Below are 19,430 nucleotides of genomic sequence, written 5' to 3'. Positions count from 1 at the left end.
CAGAGTGACCCTCCAGGCCTCCATATAGCAGTGAGTGCAAAAGCGGGTTCCACTACCACTAGTCCCACGGCCTTTCCCTGAATTACGGTCACCTCCACGTCCATGATGACCTCTACCATGGGCAGATCGATCACTACAATCACTAAATTGGGCAGCTAGGGCCTATCACTCAACAGAAGGCTCACTCGATTCTTCAACTCTCAGATACCTATGTTCTTGAGAAAATACCTCATCAAGGAAGGAAAGAGACTCTAACTCGATAATTTGCTGATGTATAGGGAGAAATGCTGGCCCAAAAGCATCCAGAAACTGAACAACACGCAAATCCTGCTGATTCTTGGCCAAGACAGCGGCATCGATAGTGAATTGCAAGTACATAGCATAAAGTCACATAATCAGAAATGGAATTGTCTCCACGCTTCAAATTCTGGAGTTTTGATTACACGTCACAGATCCTAGTCAAGTTATTTACTCCCGAATATAAGGTTTCAACTCGCTTCCAAATGTCTTTGGACGATCTGGGTGCAACTCGGGTTGGGTTTAGGCCAACCCGACCCCACCCTTTTTTCTAATCCAAACCCGACCCAACCCAATTTCCATCCCAACGTGGTTCAATCCGAGCCGAGCCGAGCAACCCATTTTTCCGACCCGAACCCTACTCAACCCGAGTTCAACCCGACCAACCTGAAATTTTAAGTTTACAAAAAAAGATTTTCATAAAAAATGTCAGGTTGAACTCGGGTCGGGTTGCTCAAACCCTCAACCTGAACCCGACCCAAACTCAACTAAGGTTTGGAAAACTCAACCCGAACCCGACCCGAACTCAACCTGACTTTTTTTTTCGGGTTGAACTTGCCCCGACTTACACCCCTACGATCTGAGAGATACATCATGGGACCAGCAACTTTGGGTTCCATACGATTCTAAAGAAGAGTCTTGATCACAGCTTCTTCCTATGTCCACTTCCCATACGACTCATCCTCACTATCAGGTGGTCCTCTTCGATATACTCAACCTTTCCTCAGGCAGGGAGAAAGGTTTTAACAGCCATTCGCCATGGAAGATAATTCGATCCATCCAATTTAATGGATGCCATTTGAATATTCTGAATCTCCATAGTTGATGAACCAGTAGAGGCATCCATAAACTTGCTGCCCTCAAATAATCACAAGTCACCAGTCACAACCAGTCACAACCGACACCAAAAAAGAATCATTGGAGTCACTCCATAGAACGAATCCAGAGAGAGAGAGAGAGAGAGAGAGAGAGATGTTGATAGGGGATGCCGAGCCTCCTATTCATAAGGACACCAACACAACACCATTCGAAATGATCAACGCACCAAAAAAACTCTATATCCAAACTTCTAGGGCCAAAAAAAGAATGTATAGACAAATCAGAGACTTACAACATCAAAATATCGGTGTCTGAGGCTTACATCATCAAGACGATGAAGTTGACGGTGACTGGCGACAATAGACTCACTATTTACTGCCTTCAGACAAGCCTAGAAAACTAGGGTAACTGTTCACGTGAACAGTGCAACAGTATTGTTCATACGGTATTGTTCATGTAGAGAGTAACTTTTTTTTGAAGTTTGGAAGAAAAAAAGTGAAAGCGGGAGAAAAGAAAAAGAGGCCATGTTGATGAAACCCAAGGGCTCTGATACCATGTTGATGACGGAGGAGAAAAGTTGAGAGAGAGAGAGAGAGAGAGAGAGAGAAGTTAAGAGTAAAAAATCAGCCCTCTCACAAAATATGATATATATATACTAGGGTTGTACAATGAGACTAAAATACCCTTAGACGGGCACAACTACTTAACCCTTCCGACATATTTCAATAGTTTACAAACTTATTAAAATTGATTCTGGTATAAAAAATTATATACAGCTTAAATCAAAACCTTGGAATTACTCGATGCAGTTTACCTTGAAGTTCTTTGAATGCAGAATATCTTCCAGTGATCCACTCTTTTGCTGGTCTTATCTGCTGTAGTATTTTCTTTTCAGGATTAATGAATTTTTTTCATATGTTACTTTCACCTGCAGGATATCATAAGTTTGAAAGTCACAGGTCAGTAAACTGGTTTATGATTTAGTAATTTTAGTAGAATGCTTTTTATGCTATATCATCCAGTACGTAGTGTTCCTTTTTCTTTAGTTTTTCTGTTTATATCACCCTGTTGTGGGTTTGATGGGTTTTCTTACACGAGTCTTTATGGTACTGTTATAGCTCCGTGGGGTTTCTACCTTCATGCAAGAAATGCTTGAAACAGCATCAATCTTGAAAGGGGCTACCGATAAGTCACTGATAATTATCGATGAGTTGGGCCGTGGTACATCAACTTATGATGGCTTTGGTCTCTCTCTCTCTCTCTCTCTCTCTCTCTCTCTCTCTCTCTCATGTACTTGCGCTATTTCTTAAACGGCAAATGCACCACCTGTATTTTTTTTATCGAGCAAAAAACTACATTTTATATCTTAAATAATAACACCTACCATCTTTTGTGCTGTTAAGTGTTGCATGTTCTTTAGTAGCTCCATCTATCATTTTATGTTGCAGATCATGTAATACAGTCCTCATTTATCATTGCATAAGATTGTATCATTATTTCGTATTTTCCTTGCTTTTAGATACATAAGTTATATTCCATTGTTTTCTGTCTATTGTGCTTCCAATATTTCTATGTCTGCATAATTTTTAACTATATATCAGTTATTTTACTGTTGTACTATGATATTTATTTTTGTGGGGTAAATCTAGGACTGCATATATTCTGGGTTTTTCTCCTTGGTGGTGTAATTTAGGACTGCAAAGAAGTTGAGGAACGAAACTCAACATCCTTCGAAGAATCACTAGTTATATTTACTATAAGAATTTACGACAGGCTTGATACATGAACTTGTTCTTTAGTACTTCCTGTCAAGTTGGGGTATATGTTCTGTTCATCGGTTGATTTTTAGAGAGACAAGAATGAAAAGATGAGCTCAATCAATACTAGTCACAAATAAGAATGGAAGCTGAAGAAGAATAGGGCTAATCCTTTCACATGAAAATGGAGAATGAGAAGTCAAGTTCCTCTACTTGTCTCTCCTTATATTTATAATAAATTATTGAGCCAATTACAAGAATACCCTTTTTTCATGCATTGAAGTTGTATGGATACACTTGTTTACAAAATGAACAGAGAGATTGGAGAATGAAAAGTTATGTGTTAGGTCTTTTCCCTAACACACACACACACATATATATGAAAATAATATGAAAAGACTATAATGCCCTTAGGCTACATAAGCTTATTCTAACACTCCCCCTCAAGCTGGAGTATGAATGTCATACATGCCTAGCTTGTTACATAAATCACTCAATCGAACTCCATTCAACGGCTTGGTAAACATGTCTGCAATCTGATCATTCGTTCGAGTGAACTCGGTTTGAATTTGAGCTGTCCGAATCCTGTGACGAATAAAGTGACAATCAACTTCTATATGCTTAGTCCGTTCCTGAAATACCAGATTCATAGCTATGTGAATGGCTGACTTGTTGTCCCAGGAGAGGGACGCAGGTGAGGAGTATGAGAATCCAATCTCTGACATAAACGATCGTAGCCAAATTAATTCACAGCTTGTGTAAGCCATAACCCTGTATTCTTCTTCTCACTGGATCGTGATACAACGTCTTGCTTCTTGCTTTTCCAAGAAACTAGATTTCCACTTATGAAGGTACAATAGCCATTAGTAGATCGCCGTTCAGCAAGAGATCCGACCCAGTCTGCTTCAGAGTATCCCTCAATTCTCCAATGGTTATGCTTCCGGAAGAGAAGTTTCCCGGGAGCTTTCTTTAGATACTTCACTATCTGAATCACTGCTGACCAATGTGATGTCCGAAGCGCACTCATATACTGGCTAACCACACCAACAACATATGCAATGTCCGGACGAGTGACTGTGAGATAGATCAACCGTCCTACTAACCGTCTATATCGACCAGGATCTTCTAGTGGCTCCCCCTGATCATGTGAAAGCTTGACATTCGGATTCATAGGAGTCTGTGCAGGTTTTGCCCCAAGAAGACCTGTTTCTTCTAAAATATCAAGTACATACTTCCTTTGGGACAAAGATAGCCCCTTTTGTGAAAATGCCACTTCAATGCCTAAGAAGTATCTCAGAACACCAAGGTCTTTTGTGCTAAATTCATTCTGAAGGAAATCTTTGAGGCATTGTATTCCTGCTTTGTCATTCCCTGTAATAACAATGTCATCAACGTATACAACCAGGAGAATCAGACCATCCTTGCTTCGAGAGCTGAACACAGAATGGTCTACAGCACATTGTTTCATACCAAATCACAGGATGGCCTCACTGAATCTCCCAAACCAAGCATGAGGAGATTGTTTTAGACCATAAATCTCCTTTCTTAGCTTACAGACGGTATGCTGCAACTCCCCCTGAGCAACAAACCCTGGTGGTTGCTCCATATACTCCTGCAAATCACCATGGAGGAACGCATTCTTGATATCCAACTGATATAGTGGCCAAGACTGATTCACGACCAAAGAAATCAATACACGGATGGACGAAATCTTTGCCACTGGAGAGAATGTCTCAACATAATCAATCCCATAAATCTGAGTAAAGCCCTTTGCAACAAGACGGGCTTTTAACCTCTCAACAGAGCCATCAGGTAGGTATTTGACGGTGAACACCCACTTACATCCGATTACCTAAGCACCAGGAGGAAGGGAAACCAACTGCCATGTCTGATTTTTAGTCAAGGCATCCATCTCAGCCTCCATAGCTGCCTGCCATCCTGAATCAAGCATAGCCTCTCGAGCAGAGCGAGGAATAAAAATCGATGACAAAGATGAGATAAATGCGGTATACAAAGGAGATAACTGAGCATAACTTACCGCATCAGAAATAGGGTGATGAGTGGTACGAGAACGAGTACGGCTCGCAATGGAGGCATCAGGAGAGTCATCAACCTGAGCATCATCATCAGAGGATGAGGGTAAAGACGGACCTGCTTGCTGAGAGAAGATGGCAGGACATGAAGGCTCAACTGAAGTAGTAAAACACTTGCGAGTATATAACTGTACGGGACGCTGAACCTGATCCGGTGGCAAACTTGGAACTGGGACCTGATCTGGTGGCAAACTTGGAACCGGAACCGGCAATGGCAACGGAGGAGGAGATACCGATAAAGAAGAGGAAGCAGGAAAATAGGGAGTATCCTAAAAAAAAGAGACATCAGCACTGATAAATGTGCGGCGAAGCTGGGGACTGTAGCATCGGTAACCCTTCTGGGTTTGTGAATAACCCAGGAAAACACACTTGATTGCCCTTGGGGCCAATTTATCAAGTCTTGGGGTGAGATCCTGAACAAAGCAAACATACCCAAACACCTTGGGAGGTAACGAAAACGGATCCCTAGAAGGGTGTAACACCGAAAAAGGGGACCGATTGCTAAGAACTGAAGAGGGTAGACGATTAGCCAGAAAGCAGGCTGTAAGCATAGCGTCAGCCCAAAAAGGTTTGGGAACATGCATCTGATACAGAATGGAGCGAGCTATATCTACAAGATACCGTATTTTTCGCTCGGCAACACCATTCTGTTGTGAAGTGTGGGCACAAGACGACTGATGAATAATTCCACGACTAGAAAGAAACTCCTGAAAACCTTGCCGATCAGAAAAATACTCACAGGCATTATCAGTACGTAAACATTTGAGGGAACAAGAGTATTGATTTGTAATTTCAGCATAAAATAAACAAAATGTAGAAAACACCTCTGAACGATCCTTTATTATATAAAGCCAGGTCATCCTGGAAAAATCATCAACAAAAATAACAAAGTACTTCCCACCTAACATAGAAGGAGTACGACATGGACCCCAAACATTAGAATGCACTAACTCAAAAGGACTATTGACACAACTAACAGAACGAGATGGGTAGGAAACACGATGATGTTTTCCATACTGACAGGACTCACAATGAAAAGGACTAATAACACCAGAAACAACTGGAGAACGCTGCAGACTCTCATAAGAAGGATGTCCGAGTCGGCAGTGCCACATAAAGGAATCTGCTGAGGTACTAAACGCCGTGGGAGTGATAGCATCATCCAGGTAGTAGAGGCCAGCTGTCTCATGCCCCGAGCCAATCTTCTTCCCAGTCGCAAGGTCCTGAAAAAACACAATAAGACGGAAAGAATGTTACTGAATAGTTAGGTGATTAGTAAGCTGACTAACAGAAAGCAGATTGCAGGGAAAAGTAGGAACAGAGAGTACAGATAATAAGGATAAGTGGGATGTGGCTGTAACAGTCCCAGTGCTTGAAATAGGACATCGAGTCCCATTGGCCAAGGTGACCATCTTAGTAGGAGCAAAAGAAGTAAAAGAACTAAGAAGTGTATTGTTACCGGTCATATGATGAGAGGCACCAGAATCAATGAGCCAGGAATCGGAGTGGCTAATGGAGCAAGATGAGTTGCTACCTTCTGTGGCAAGTTGAGCTGCCGGTTGTTTCCCTTTCTCCTGTAGGCGCAAAAGTGACTCATACTCAGTCCGAGAGACGACCATGGTGTTTGAGGTAGCAGAAGTAGGTGCAGCAGGTGTCTCAGAAGCGAAGTCGGCGGCTCGAGTGGGACGCAGCTCGGGATGTAGATCGTAATAGAAATCAATAGTGTGACCTCCATGTCACAACGAGTGCAATAACTGGAGCCACGACCCCCAGAAGTACGGCCTCCCCCTGAATCTCGGCCAAAGCCACGGCCCTGTCCGCGACTACCACGACCCCGATCACGAGCGCCCCGAAAGGAACCAGACTGGGCAGCAAAGGCAGAATGATCGCCAGCAACAGAGATAGCCGTATCGATACGTAGAGCGCACTGAACGCGAGAAAAGATCTCATTCAAAGATGGGAGCGTGCCTAACCTAAGGATCTGCTGGCGAAGAGGGACAAACTCAGGCCTTAAGCCATCCAAAAAACGAGTAGTACGGAGCTCATTCTTCTGTTGAGCCAATACCGTAAGGTCGGTGGACGGTGGATGATAAATATGAATCTGCTCACAGAGACCAACAAAGTCCGAATAGTACTCAGCGACGGTCTTATCGCCACGCGAGATTCGAAAGAAGTCACTGTAAACATCAGTAATCCGCATGAGATTGTTGCTGCCGGAATAGAGTGTCTCAGCACGCAACCAGACTGCCCGGGATGTATCCAGAAATAGCATGTGGCTCGTAATCTTTGGCTCCATACTTTGACAGAGAAGAGATTGGAACTGGGGCATCCTCCTGACTCCACTTATCATAGCCAACATCTTTCGGATTCGTAGCATCTGTAGTGATGAAACGTAACTTGCCCTGACCTCGCAGATAGAGAAACAGAACGACTCCAGGCAGGGTAATTAGCACCATCCAACTTAATGGATGTCATAGAGGTCACCGGGAGCAGAACTGAACCAGTGGCAAAAGCTGATGGCAAGGCCATAATAAACACCAAAATTTAAAAAAAAGGATGTCGGTGAAGCAGACCGAACAACACACACCACAACATTCACAGACACCCAAAGAAACGGAGCCAAATATAGGCAAGCAAATCACCACAAAGACAAACAATCAGAGGGAAAAACCACAAACATTCAGCGGAGGAAGGACTCTGAAAGAATAAGCACGAAGCCCCATACTTGTGGAACTACAACGAAACATAGAGACAAAGCTCAAGTCATGTTTACAGAAAGGACGTAAATCCCCTCGCGTGGGGGAAAAGAAAGAAAATTTTCGGTGAGGGCTTACCTGGAAACCCAGGAATTGGGGGGGGGGGGGGGGTGCTGCAAATCAAAATTCTAGAAGCAAATTTTTTTTTCCCGTGAAAGTTATATATGTCTGGGAGGGGCGAGCGGCAGGAAGAAGTACATCTTCCCAACTTTTAGATACATAATTTATATTCCATTGTTTTCTGTCGATTGCACTTCTAATCATTCTTATTTCCGGCTGTAGACACCCCATTTTAACCGAACCCTAAACCATCATTTTGAATAAAAATTCCATCAAATAGATGAATTAGTGTCCCAAATTTCACCCTAGAGTAGGTTAGGATCCCAAGTAGGTCCCTGTAAAATTTCATCGAAATCGGACAAAATTTGCCTAATAGGATGAGTCGAGTTAGAATTATAGTGCAAAAGGTTAGTGAAATATCTTGTAACCCAGCCAGTTTTTACACTCGAGCTAGGAAGGGGTTGAATCATACATCTTGGGGGTTGTCCAATAAGAAAAAGGACAAAAGACAAGAAATAAATATCTCATGCAGGGAGTGTCCAGTAACTAAAAGGGGGTAGATCATTTAACATAATTTTTCATTAAACATCTTGTGAACCACCCTCATGGGGCAAAAACAAACTAAATTCACCAAAGGGGGGGTGTCTACTGTTAAGAAGAGGGGATGAAATATTTGTGATTTCTATAAATAGAGAGCACAGCTCTCTCTCATTGGGGGGATTTTCTCATTCTCGTTGGAAAATTAGGACAGAGTGAGAGAGAGAGAGAAAGAGAGAGAAACCCTAGATTTTTTCCCTTCTTCATCTTCTTCGATCGTTTTCCGGTTGATATTCCGGCCAGATCTCTTCTCCGGCGAGCTCAAACTTTAGCAGATTCCTGAGATCATCTTATGCTTCGATTATCTTCCATTTAAACCTATGTCAGATCTAATTTTTCACCTACTTGAATCCCTAACTCATTCTAAACCCTAGATCAATCTACTGTAAAGCTTAGATTTCATCTTCATCTCCATGTTGAAGATGATCAACAATGAGGATTTATAAATATAGGATACGGGTACGTTGGGCCTTCGGAGGGTGCGGGTACGCCCTCATCCTCCCAATGATGTTTGGGTGCGTACCCGGTACACACCCAGGGAGTACCTAGGCGCACCCGCACCCAATACGCACCCGACACAGGTGCGTGGGCCTCCGGAGAGTTCCCGTGCTTCATAGTTTTTCATGTCTCTTCGTGTTGTCTGGCTTTATGCCTTATCTCTTCGTGTTGTCTTGATATTGTCCTCCTTGTCTTGTCTTCTCCGGGCTCATGTAGTTTCGCCCAAGGGGGAGTGTTGTTGTGCTCCCTAGTCAGTCTTTGTCTTCTCAGCTTTATGCCTTATCCCCTTTTATCCGAGCAATGGCTTCGATGGATATGGCTTCCATATCCATCGTTGGCCCGGCTCTTACAGGTGACTGTCTTTTCCCGTCAACCTCTCTTTTCCAGGCGATGGTGTTCCCATCGTTGGTCGGCTCCTCTTTAGACGACAAGCCGACAATGTTCATGACGTCGACCCTGTCTGCAGATGATGGTTTCCCCATCGTTGGTTGGTTATCTTCTCCCTCCTTGTCCGGACGATGGCTTCCATATCCATAATTGGTCGGCTATCTTACTGGCGACAGTCTTTTCCCGTCGACCTCTCGTTTCCGGACAATGGTTTTCCCATTGTTGTTCGGCTCTTTTCAAGCGACGGTGTTCATACCGTCGACCTAGTCTCCAGACGATGGTGTCCCCATTGTTGGTTGGTTTATCTTTTTCCTCATTTTCTTCTTGTCTTCAGGTGACGATGTTCATGTCGTCGACCTAGTTGCCAGACGATGATTCCCCCATCGTTGGTTGGTTATCCTTTTTTTTTTCTCTCTTTATCCCTTCACTCCAAGCGATGATTTTCCCGCCGACCTTGTCTCCGATGATTTCCCCATCGGTTGTTATCCTCTCACTTGGCGTTGTGCTGCTTCGTTGATGTTTGTTGTGCGAACTTTTGGTGTGCCCCTTTTGCTTGATGGATCGTATTTGTTCCTTGCATGGCGCCTCGATTGCTCGTGATATGCAGATTTGTTCGCCGTGCTCTCCTTCAGGGGGGAGGCCCTGTTTGATCGCTCTTGCTGTTTTGCTACTTTAGGGGAGCTGCTCTTTTTAATGGTCATTGATCTTGATGCTGTTATTGTAGCCGCTGCTACCCTTTTTAGTATTATGCTTTCATTAAATATTCACCACACCAGCTTGAGGAGTGTTATACCAAGCTGGATGTGTATGGGCTTATTGTACTCTTTTGATGTGTTGTCTTTTTATTGTACTTTTTAGTTGTAGTTTTTTGTAGCAAGCTGGAGCTTTATAGTATATACACTCCAACTTGAGGGGGAGTGTTGAATAACATGTATTAGGGGTAGTTTAGTCATTACTTATAGTGTAGAGGGTATTGTAGTCATTGTACATTGTTGTCCTAGTTTGGGCCTATATATACATCATTTAGATGTGGAGCTCCCTAGTGGAGACTCTCCATCCTTCACTTCTCTTCTTTATCCAGTCTGGAGGGTCCAGATGCGGTTTAAATACATTCAAACACATCAATGTTTACCCTGCTTGAACCTAAGCCTACCTGAAAGTCCTTTTGGTGTATTTTAGGCCCAAGTTTGTAGAGAAACAAAAAAATAAAAATAAAATGATGGAGTCTTAGACCCCACTAGACTGAAAACTCGCAAGGGCAGTCTAGGCAAAAGTTAGGGTTATTCACCCGCTAAGCTGAAAACCCGGAAGGGCAGCTTAGGCAAAAATTAGGGTGCAGAGCCTGCTAGATAGAAAATCTGCAAGGGCAGACAATCCAGGCAAAATATAAGGCATACGGTCCGCCAAATCGAAAACCTAGAAAGGCAATTTGGTCATGGTACACTCATGTATTTCTATTAAGAGAGAAGAAAGGTACAAAGACAAATATGCCCTTAGTCATTCTACATATTTTAACACTCCCCCTCAAGCTCGAATGCATATATCATGCATTCCTAGCTTGTTACAAATATCACTTAGCTTTACTCAACGACTATGTAAATATATCAGTCAGCTGATCCACAAATCGAGGGAACATTGTGCATATCTCCCCCTTTTGGATTCTCTGACGAATAAAATGACAGTCCACCTCAATATGTTTCGTTCGTCCATGGAAGACTGGATTGGTAGCAATATGGATTGAAGCCTTGTTATCACTGTTAAAGTATAAAAGATAAATAACACCTTTCTGCAACATCTTAAGCTTTGGAGAAGTTGGTAAGTTAACATGGTATCAGAGCCAAAGGTCTCGAGTTCAAACCTCCCTGATAGCAAAAATCCACATGAGATGGTCGGCCCAAAGTGGGACCACATGTGCCACGTGTTTGCCAAGTGGGCCACACGTGCGGGGGAGTGTTAAAGTATAAAAGATAAATAATGAATTTCTCCAACAGCTCAAGCTTTTGGAGAAGTTGGTAAGTTAACAATCACAATACAACTGAGAAGGCGAAGAAGGAATAATACCAATCTCAGACAAAAGTGAACGCAGCCAGATGAGTTCTGTACTCGTGTGGGCCATGGCCCTGTATTCGATTTCCGCATTGGACTTGGCTATGACGTCTTGTTTCTTGGTTCGCCACGACACAAAGTTACCTCCTACAAGTGTGCAATACCCAGTGGTTGATCTCCTATCTGCTAGAGATCCATCCCAATCTGCATCAGAAAAACCTTCAACCCTCATATGAGCATGCCTTTTAAACAACAAGCCTCTCCCTGGAGTGCCTTTCAAGTACTTGAGAATCTGGACTACTGCAGCCCAGTGAGAGGTGTACGTGGGGAGCTCATATACGGACTAACTACCCCTACAACATATGAGATGTCTAGCCCTGTGAGAGTTGTACGTGGGGAGGTCATATTCGGACTAACTACGCCTACAACATATGAGATGTCTAGTCGAGTGACTGTGAGGTATATGAGCTTACCAAGTAGTCTCCTATATCTGCCTGGGTCATCCAACAAGTTCTCCTCTTCTGGAATAAGCTTCGCATTAGGGTCCATGGGTACAGATGCAGGTTTCACTCCAAGATTTCCTGTCTCATCTAATAAATCCAACACATACTTTCTTTATGATAGAGAGAGACCTCGAGAAGAATATGCTACCTCTATCCCAAGAAAGTACCTTAGGCGACCCAGATCTTTGGTAGAGAACTCTTTTTGTAAGAAGCTCTTCAATTTCTGCCAATTACTGCCAGTGATGATAATGTCATCAACATATACTATCCACAATATACAACCAGCGGCAGCCTGATGACTGAAAACTAAATGATCTATGGCGCATTTCTTCATGCCAAAACGCATGACAGCTTCACTGAACCTCCCAAACAATGCTCGGAGATTGCTTTAAATCGTAGAGAGATTTCCACAGGCGACACACAGAGGACATCTTCCCGTGAGCAACATATCTTGGAGGTTGCTCCATGTACAGCTCCTCAGTGAGGTCGCCATGGAGAAAGGCATTCTTTACATTTAATTGATAGTGTCCAATCATGATTAACGGCCAAAGAAAGTAATACATGAACTGATGGAATCTTCGCAACAGGAGAGAATGTCTCGGTGTAATCAACACCAAAAGTCTGAGTACAAGGTTTAAAATTTTTGTTTCGGTTTCGATTTCGGTTTCGGCAATGTTTCGGTTTTGGGCCAAAATTTCTGTTGAAATCGTGTAGTTTATGAAAATGATTTCGTTTATTTTTTTAATTTCCACCGACATGATAGTAATTTTTTTCTATAGTTTTCTAAGAGTTTTCCAAGAGGTGATTTTGGAGCTCCCTCCCTAGGTCGATGGAAACCCTAGGGAGGCGTTCTCTTCCCTATTTCGTCGCTCTCTCTCTCTTTCTCTCTCTCTCTCTCTCTCTCTCTCTCTCTCTCTCTCTCTCTCTCTCTTCTGTCTCTCCCTCTCTCTTCTGTCTCTCCCCCATCTCTCCCTGATCTTTCTCTCTTCGATCGATCTCCCTCTCTCCTTTCCTGATATCTCTTTCTCACCCTATCTTCTTTTCTTTCACTTTTCTGATCTCTTCTTGTTCTCTCTCTTTCTGCTTTTTCTACTCCCCCCTCTTTCTTCTTCTCTGGTCTCTCTTTCTCTTAGATCTATCTTTCCTATATTTTGATCTTTCCTTTTCTCTTCCTTGATGGCAAGGGAGGTGTTAGTGGCCTGATGATGCCCGGAATTGGGCAGATCTCGCAGGGGATGCAACAATGGTAGCTGGAGGTGCGAAATGGCCAGATCTGGGTCCGATTGGGCCAAATTTATTGGGGAAAGGATCTGATATGGGTTGGGTGGATGAAGAAAGTGGGTTGATGAGTTGTCGGAAGTGGTGGACGTAGCAAGAGTGTGAAAAAGGGTGGCCGGATTCGGGGAAAAAAGGGAAGAGGTTGGATGTGGAGGGTAAAGATGAGGTTTGATCGACGTGCAAGGTTGGGGCTAGAAGGGTAGATTATGGTGAACAATGGTGGCTCTAGGATTAGGTGAAAATAAGGGTATGATTAGGATTTTAGGCTCTGGTGAAGCTGAAGGGGAAGAAGTTAGGGTAAAAAATGGCGATCTCTAGGGTTAGATTAGGGTTTTTGGCTTGGGTGGTTTAATGGGGATCCCCCGGAACGAGCGGTGGCGCAAGGTGGAGGCCGCCGATGATCGGATTCGATGGATTGGCTATCGTGCACGGTTAGAGGCGCACAATAGCTTTAGGCCTTTGAGCGGGATTTTTAAAATTTGAATTAGCCGGCTAGAAAGTGGTGGAGCAGTCTGAGTGACGTGGTAGGTCACGGCTATGATTTGATGGGGTCCACAAATATGGCACTTTCAAATGAGACCATTGTGCATTGTAAAGGAAAGGAAGGGGGAATGATGAAGGCATTTTTAGCTACGGTAGTAGATGAAGAATTCGAAAGGGAAGTGAAATAGGTATTCGGCAGGGTGGCAACGCATGGAAGTGTAGCACTCGTTGTAGTGGTTGACCTAGAAGATCATTTTTTGGCTTTTTACTGGTCTAGGAGCATGCTCCTAGCCCCCTTAATTGATTATATGTAATGCATGTAGGGACCCCTGGTCCCCAATCTAATCTTCATAGTATTAATGAAATTGTCAATTTTCAAAAAAAAAATAAAAAAAATCGACTGAAATGTCTAAAATTTCGGTGTCGATTTCGGTTGAAATCATAACATTTCAGTGTAAATTTTGTAAAAAGGTCCAAAAATGAAATTTCAACCGAAATTTCAGTGACATTTCGGCGAAATTTCTATAAAATTTCTGCGAAATCTTGTAAAGAAACGACTTTATGTGAATTTCAGTTTCGGTTTGTACCAAAACTGAAATTTAAAACCATGATCGAGAGATCCTGAAAGAGACAGAAAGAGGGGTAAAATGAGATAGAGCAATTGAGACTTTTAGTAAGCTGGCTAACAGAAAGTAAACTAAAAGGAGGCTTAGGGAAACATAAGACTGAAGATAATGGAAGGCTAGGATGAGGAGAAATACTACTACATCAGAGATGGGAGTAGTAGTCCCATTAGTAAGAGTAAATGATTGAGAGACAGAATGAAAAGCTCGGAAAGAGATAAGCTGAGAAGAGTTCCTAGTCATGTGGTACGAGGCCCCCGAATCAATAGTCTAGGACCCAGAGCTAGAAATGAGGGTAGTAGGTGAACTACTTGGTTGTGCAAAACCCGCAGTAGGAGGGAGGACGCTCAAGCGAATGCGTTGAAACTCCTCATAGTCGGCTCGTGATAAAGTGAATTTGTCATTGGCTAGCACGGGGGCAGTGGAGGAGGAAGGCAAAGCCTTGGAACGACCAGCGGTAGTCGGATGCACCGAGCGAGTCTGGCGAAGCTTGGGATGAAGGGTATAACAAGTGTCGACATGATGGCCCTCTCTTTGACAATGAGTACAATATGAGCGGCCATGACCACCACCAACACGGCCAACACGTCCCCTGCCCCGGGCAAAAGTACCACCACCACGACCAGAGCGACCGCCACCATCATAGGCCGCCAGGGTAGTGCTATCAGCAAGAACAGCTAGGGAGGAGTTGCTCAGAAGACACTGCTGGGCACGGGAATAGACCTCCGTGAGGAAGGGAATAAATCCGGAGCCAATGATCTGCTGACGTAGATGAACGAACTTAGGGTCTAGACTATCAAGGTAGTGGACAACACGGAGCTAGTCCTACTGACGGGTAAGTATGGTGATGTCAGAGGTGAGGGGCCTAAAAAGATCAAGCTGCTGGCAGAGGGAGGCGAACTGGCTATAATGGGCACCGAGAGACATCACCACGGCAAAAGCGTATCCACTCAGAATATGTGGTACATATGCACGTGAGGCTATCATCTCCAGAATAGAGGAGTGCAGTGTGATCCTAGATCTGCTTAGATATGGGACGAAGCATCATGGTGGCAGCTATAGACAGCGTCATACTTTGCCAAAGAAGTGTGTGAATCAACGTGTCTTCCTACTCCCATCGAGCATATGTGGGATCAGTAGAAGAGGGAGGCTCTTGGCTAATAAGGCTAACCTTACCTCGAGCAAGGAGATATGTCTCGACAATGACTTTCCTTGTTAAGTAATTGGTCCCATCCAATTTAACAATAGTCATCTGTGGGAATGAGCCCTCCACCGGGTAGGAGTAACTAGAAGAGGGAATAGCTGAAAGTGGTTGTGTTGCACGGAGCCCATTGGTCGTGCCGATGATAGGAGGCTCCATGAAGACAAAGAGATAAAGAAGACAACAACCACGACAATCGGCAAAGACAAATACGAGAAAGGAGAAAACTAAATGGGGCCAAGGGTTGTATCGCGGCTCCGGGAGGGACAAATGCAAAGGATAGAGACATAGTTGTGGGAACCGAAGCCACAAACAAGAGCAAGAGGGGTGGAGGGGATTCAAGACATTAGAGCTTAGGGTTTTTTTTGTGTAGTAGGGCTTTAAATGGGTGTTGGTGCGGAAAAGTAGGGCTCGAGATCGGAGAAAAAGAGGGGCATGGATGTTGTTGGAGAGAGAGAGAGAGAGTGTGGGGGTCGGAGGGGGGTATGAGGGCAGGGAGGGGGCCGGGGGGGGCAGGGAGGAGGGTTGGGGTGTTCCGGGGATAGGGAGGAGGGGCGGGGATTTCCTGGCGGGGAGGAAGAGAGAGAAGAGGGGGGTCATGGGGTAGGGTTAGGCTAGGGTTAGGGTTCGGGGCTGAGGGAGAGGTGGTGGACAGAAAAAACTATGGTGGTCCCTAGGGGATCAAAATGCTAGGGCTTTGATACCATGTTGGAGAAGATATGAGAGAAGAAGAGAGTAAGTAGGGTAGAACTCCCCCTCACTTGTGTATTTATATTAAGAGAGAAGAAAGGTACAAAGACAACTATGCCCTTACGCATTCTACAAATTCTAACATATATGGGCTTGAATTTGTCATAGAGATACTAGATGACTTACCTTCATACATGTTCTTATTTCAATCATAAAAAAAAATTATGACACAATTTCCAAATCTATCAACCTTCGAAAAACAGATCTTGATCAACAGAATTTAGATTAAAAGGCCCCATCCATGAAGAAAATAGTCCCTGGAGTGTGCTTCCAGCACCTTCAAAATGTACCTGATAAACCGTAAATTTGTTCTGTTCTCCTCACCATTGTTGGGAAAGTTGCCTTATTTCCATTGCCGTGGGAAGGCAAGAAACAAAAGGGGAAACATCTTTAGGTTTTGGAAAGAGAAAACCTATGTATAAAATCTCTTGTGTGAAAGCGACAAGGCGTGAGAGTCTCTTTGTGTGTCCGGCTGCAAAGGGGAAAGAGAGGAGTGAGAAGAAAGAGAGACAAAGAGAGAAAGGGAGAAAGAAGAAGAGGGTTTCTTCTTGGTGTTTCTCTTGGGAATTTTCTTCGGGCTTTCTCGGGTTACTCTCTGGTACGGTCTTCGGCTGAGAGGGCAAGGAAAGGATTGCGGGTTGTGGGTTTGGGTTAAATCCATTGTAATCCTTGTATATTGTTTTTCTCATAGTGGAAGATCGTTTTTCTCGCCCGTGGAGTAGGCTTGGCCGAACCACGTAAAATCTTGGTTTTCATCTTGTGGCTTGTTTATTTTACTTTTCCGTTTAATTTGTGCACGATCGAATTGTTTTGCCCGGCGGATTTTCTCAACAACCATAAGGTTTGGAATGAATCTCCCTTCGGTAAATGTTTACGGGAAAGAGGGCAGATCGAAACACTCCAGATTTGGCCTCTTGAGTTTCAGAAATTTAATTTTTTCAGCTTTTTGTTTAACTTCCTTAAAATCAATCATAAATTACTTATGTATAACCAGAAGCGGCATGATCTATAAATTTCCAGTTTTCTACAAATCTGGTGGGAGATGTGTCATGCAACTGATGAGATAGTCCACACGGCATTTGGATACGTAAATCTTCTCTCTTCAGCCCACCAAACTTTCTAAACTAATTGATGTTGTTTTGATCATAGGATGATGGATCTTGATATTGAGAGAGAGACGGGGGGGTGGGTTGGGGCTGGGGAGGGGGAGAAGAAGAGAGGGGAGGGGGTTGTGTAGAAGTTATGGAATTGAATATGCTGCGCATAGTGTTGCTTCCCTTGTTTATTCACTTGAGTGAAATATTACAATATGGCAGAAATGACCTGAAGCTAAATTTTACAGGTACCGTAAAAAGTAGCATAAGAAAAATAAGTATAACCTTGATTGCTTTAGGTTATGTTTATATACCGTGGTATATTTTAAGAAGAAAAGAATTAAAGCAAGATTAGAAGGGAGAGTCTGCAATGCGGGATAAGTGGAGGAGTTGAGTTTGTTGATCCTCTGCACATTTTTTTAATCATGTAATAAGCTTCTTCGTGCTTACTTTAGATGCCCCTATAAGTGATAAATTATAAAGCCCCTTAAATACCCTTATGTACAAGAACACGGGCACAAGACAAAGCTGCACACTATACCAGTTTAACATGGTTAAATATCTTCAGTCACTTTTTGAGGACTTTATATCAGTTCCCTGTTTTAGTTGTTTTGCTTATTTTTTAAGACACCATCCATCTTTATGTTGTTTATTGAATCCAGACATGCCAAAATTTGTATGTTTATTTCTTTAATCATTTGCAGCATGCCGTGAATTTTGATTAGTATGAAAAGACATCTTTTGAATCTGTTCAGGCAGTACATGTAACTGAACCACATATCTAAGTACTTGTATTTTTATTGTCGTTGCTATTTGATTGCATGGGTGCTTTTCGCTAGATTATGGTGACTTTGTTAATAATTTTGTTCCTGCACTTGTACTTTCAGGTTTAGCTTGGGCCATTTGTGAGCACTTAGTAGAGGTGACCAGAGCACCAACTCTGTTTGCCACTCACTTTCACGAACTGACTGCTTTAGCTCATGAATTCATTGCTCATGAACCTCATAGGAGGCCCATTCTTGGTGTTGCAAATTATCATGTTGGTGCACACATTGATTCATCAAGTCGCAAGTTGACTATGCTTTACAAGGTGGGAGCTCAGCTTCAGAAAATTTAGTTGAATAACATTCTTATTCAATGCTATGTAATTATACATCTTCTGGTGGTTGTGGATCTATTTTCTCATTGAAATAGGTTTTTGTTTTTGCACTTGTAAGTTATATGATTTAATATTAGGTAGTGTTAGTGTCCTTCAAGTGAGGAGTCATGTTATACACACACATGACCTTGTTTGGGTGATCCTGCTGCTTAGTATAAAGAGGTATTGGGTGATGAAGGTTTCGTGAGGGAAGTTAATCCTGAACTTAGTTTGCATCTTAATTATTATTTCCTTTCTTGTGGGCATTTCATTTTGCTCTTGGATTAGAATGTTGCGAGAAAAAGTAGGTATGACTGGTGCAAAAAATTTACTCAACTCAACTCAACTAAGCCTTTGTCCCAAACTAGTTGGGGTCGGCTAATGAATCCTTTAGAAGATTTTCATGAAGAAGGTGAAAGGTTCTACCCGGCTCAAAATGTCTAAGTCTACTCCTGACACTAGTTGGGTTCGTCTACACGGATCATTTGCTTCCATTCTATCCTATCCAAGGTCATGTTCTCTGTTATATTCCTAACCTCAAGTCTTTCCTCACTGTTTCTACCCAAGTTGTTTTCGGTCTTGCCCCTACCTCTTTTTACTCCATCAACTTGGCACGAGTCACTTCTTCTCACTGGAGCGTCCAAAGACCTACGTTGGATATGTCCAAACCATCTTTCATCTTCTTCTCAATTGGTGCCACACCCACCTTTTTACGGATGTCTTCATTTTTAATTTGATCTAACCTTGTGTGTCGGCACATCCATCTAAGCATTCACATCTCCACTACACTCATCTTATGCACATGCTGCTTCTTGGTGGCCCAACATTCTGAGCCGTATAGCATGGCTGGCCTCACAGCTGTCTTAGAAAACTTTCCCTTCAACATGGTAGAGATTTTACGATCGCACAAAACTCCTGCTCTTATTCTATGGTTAACATCCTCTTCAATCTCTTCTTCCTTATGTAGAATTGAACCAAGATAGCGAAATATATCCCTCTTAGGTACCTCCTGTCCAGTCATACTTACTACATCCTCGTCCCGCCTCCTTA

General features: G+C 43.1%; 1 protein-coding gene across 1 annotated transcript in view; it reads left to right on the top strand.

Moving 5' to 3' along the window:
- Positions 1-401: 401 nt before the first annotated feature.
- Positions 402-19,430, top strand: part of LOC143861313 (DNA mismatch repair protein MSH2-like) — a 45,914-nt gene continuing 26,885 nt past the window's right edge. Inside the window, exons 1-3 of the mRNA XM_077372250.1 lie at positions 402-485; positions 2,235-2,361; positions 18,130-18,332. Of these exons, the coding sequence (XP_077228365.1) occupies positions 402-485; positions 2,235-2,361; positions 18,130-18,332 (414 nt within the window). The remainder of the gene's footprint in view (positions 486-2,234; positions 2,362-18,129; positions 18,333-19,430) is intronic.

The sequence above is a fragment of the Tasmannia lanceolata genome, unplaced genomic scaffold (genome assembly GCF_043159265.1).
Source record: "Tasmannia lanceolata isolate RefF3 unplaced genomic scaffold, GAP_Taslan_0.1 ptg000037l, whole genome shotgun sequence".
Classification (NCBI taxonomy): Eukaryota; Viridiplantae; Streptophyta; class Magnoliopsida; order Canellales; family Winteraceae; genus Tasmannia; species Tasmannia lanceolata.
The sequence above is the reverse complement of the archived record's forward strand: the minus strand, read 5'-3'. Positions and strand labels throughout refer to the sequence as shown.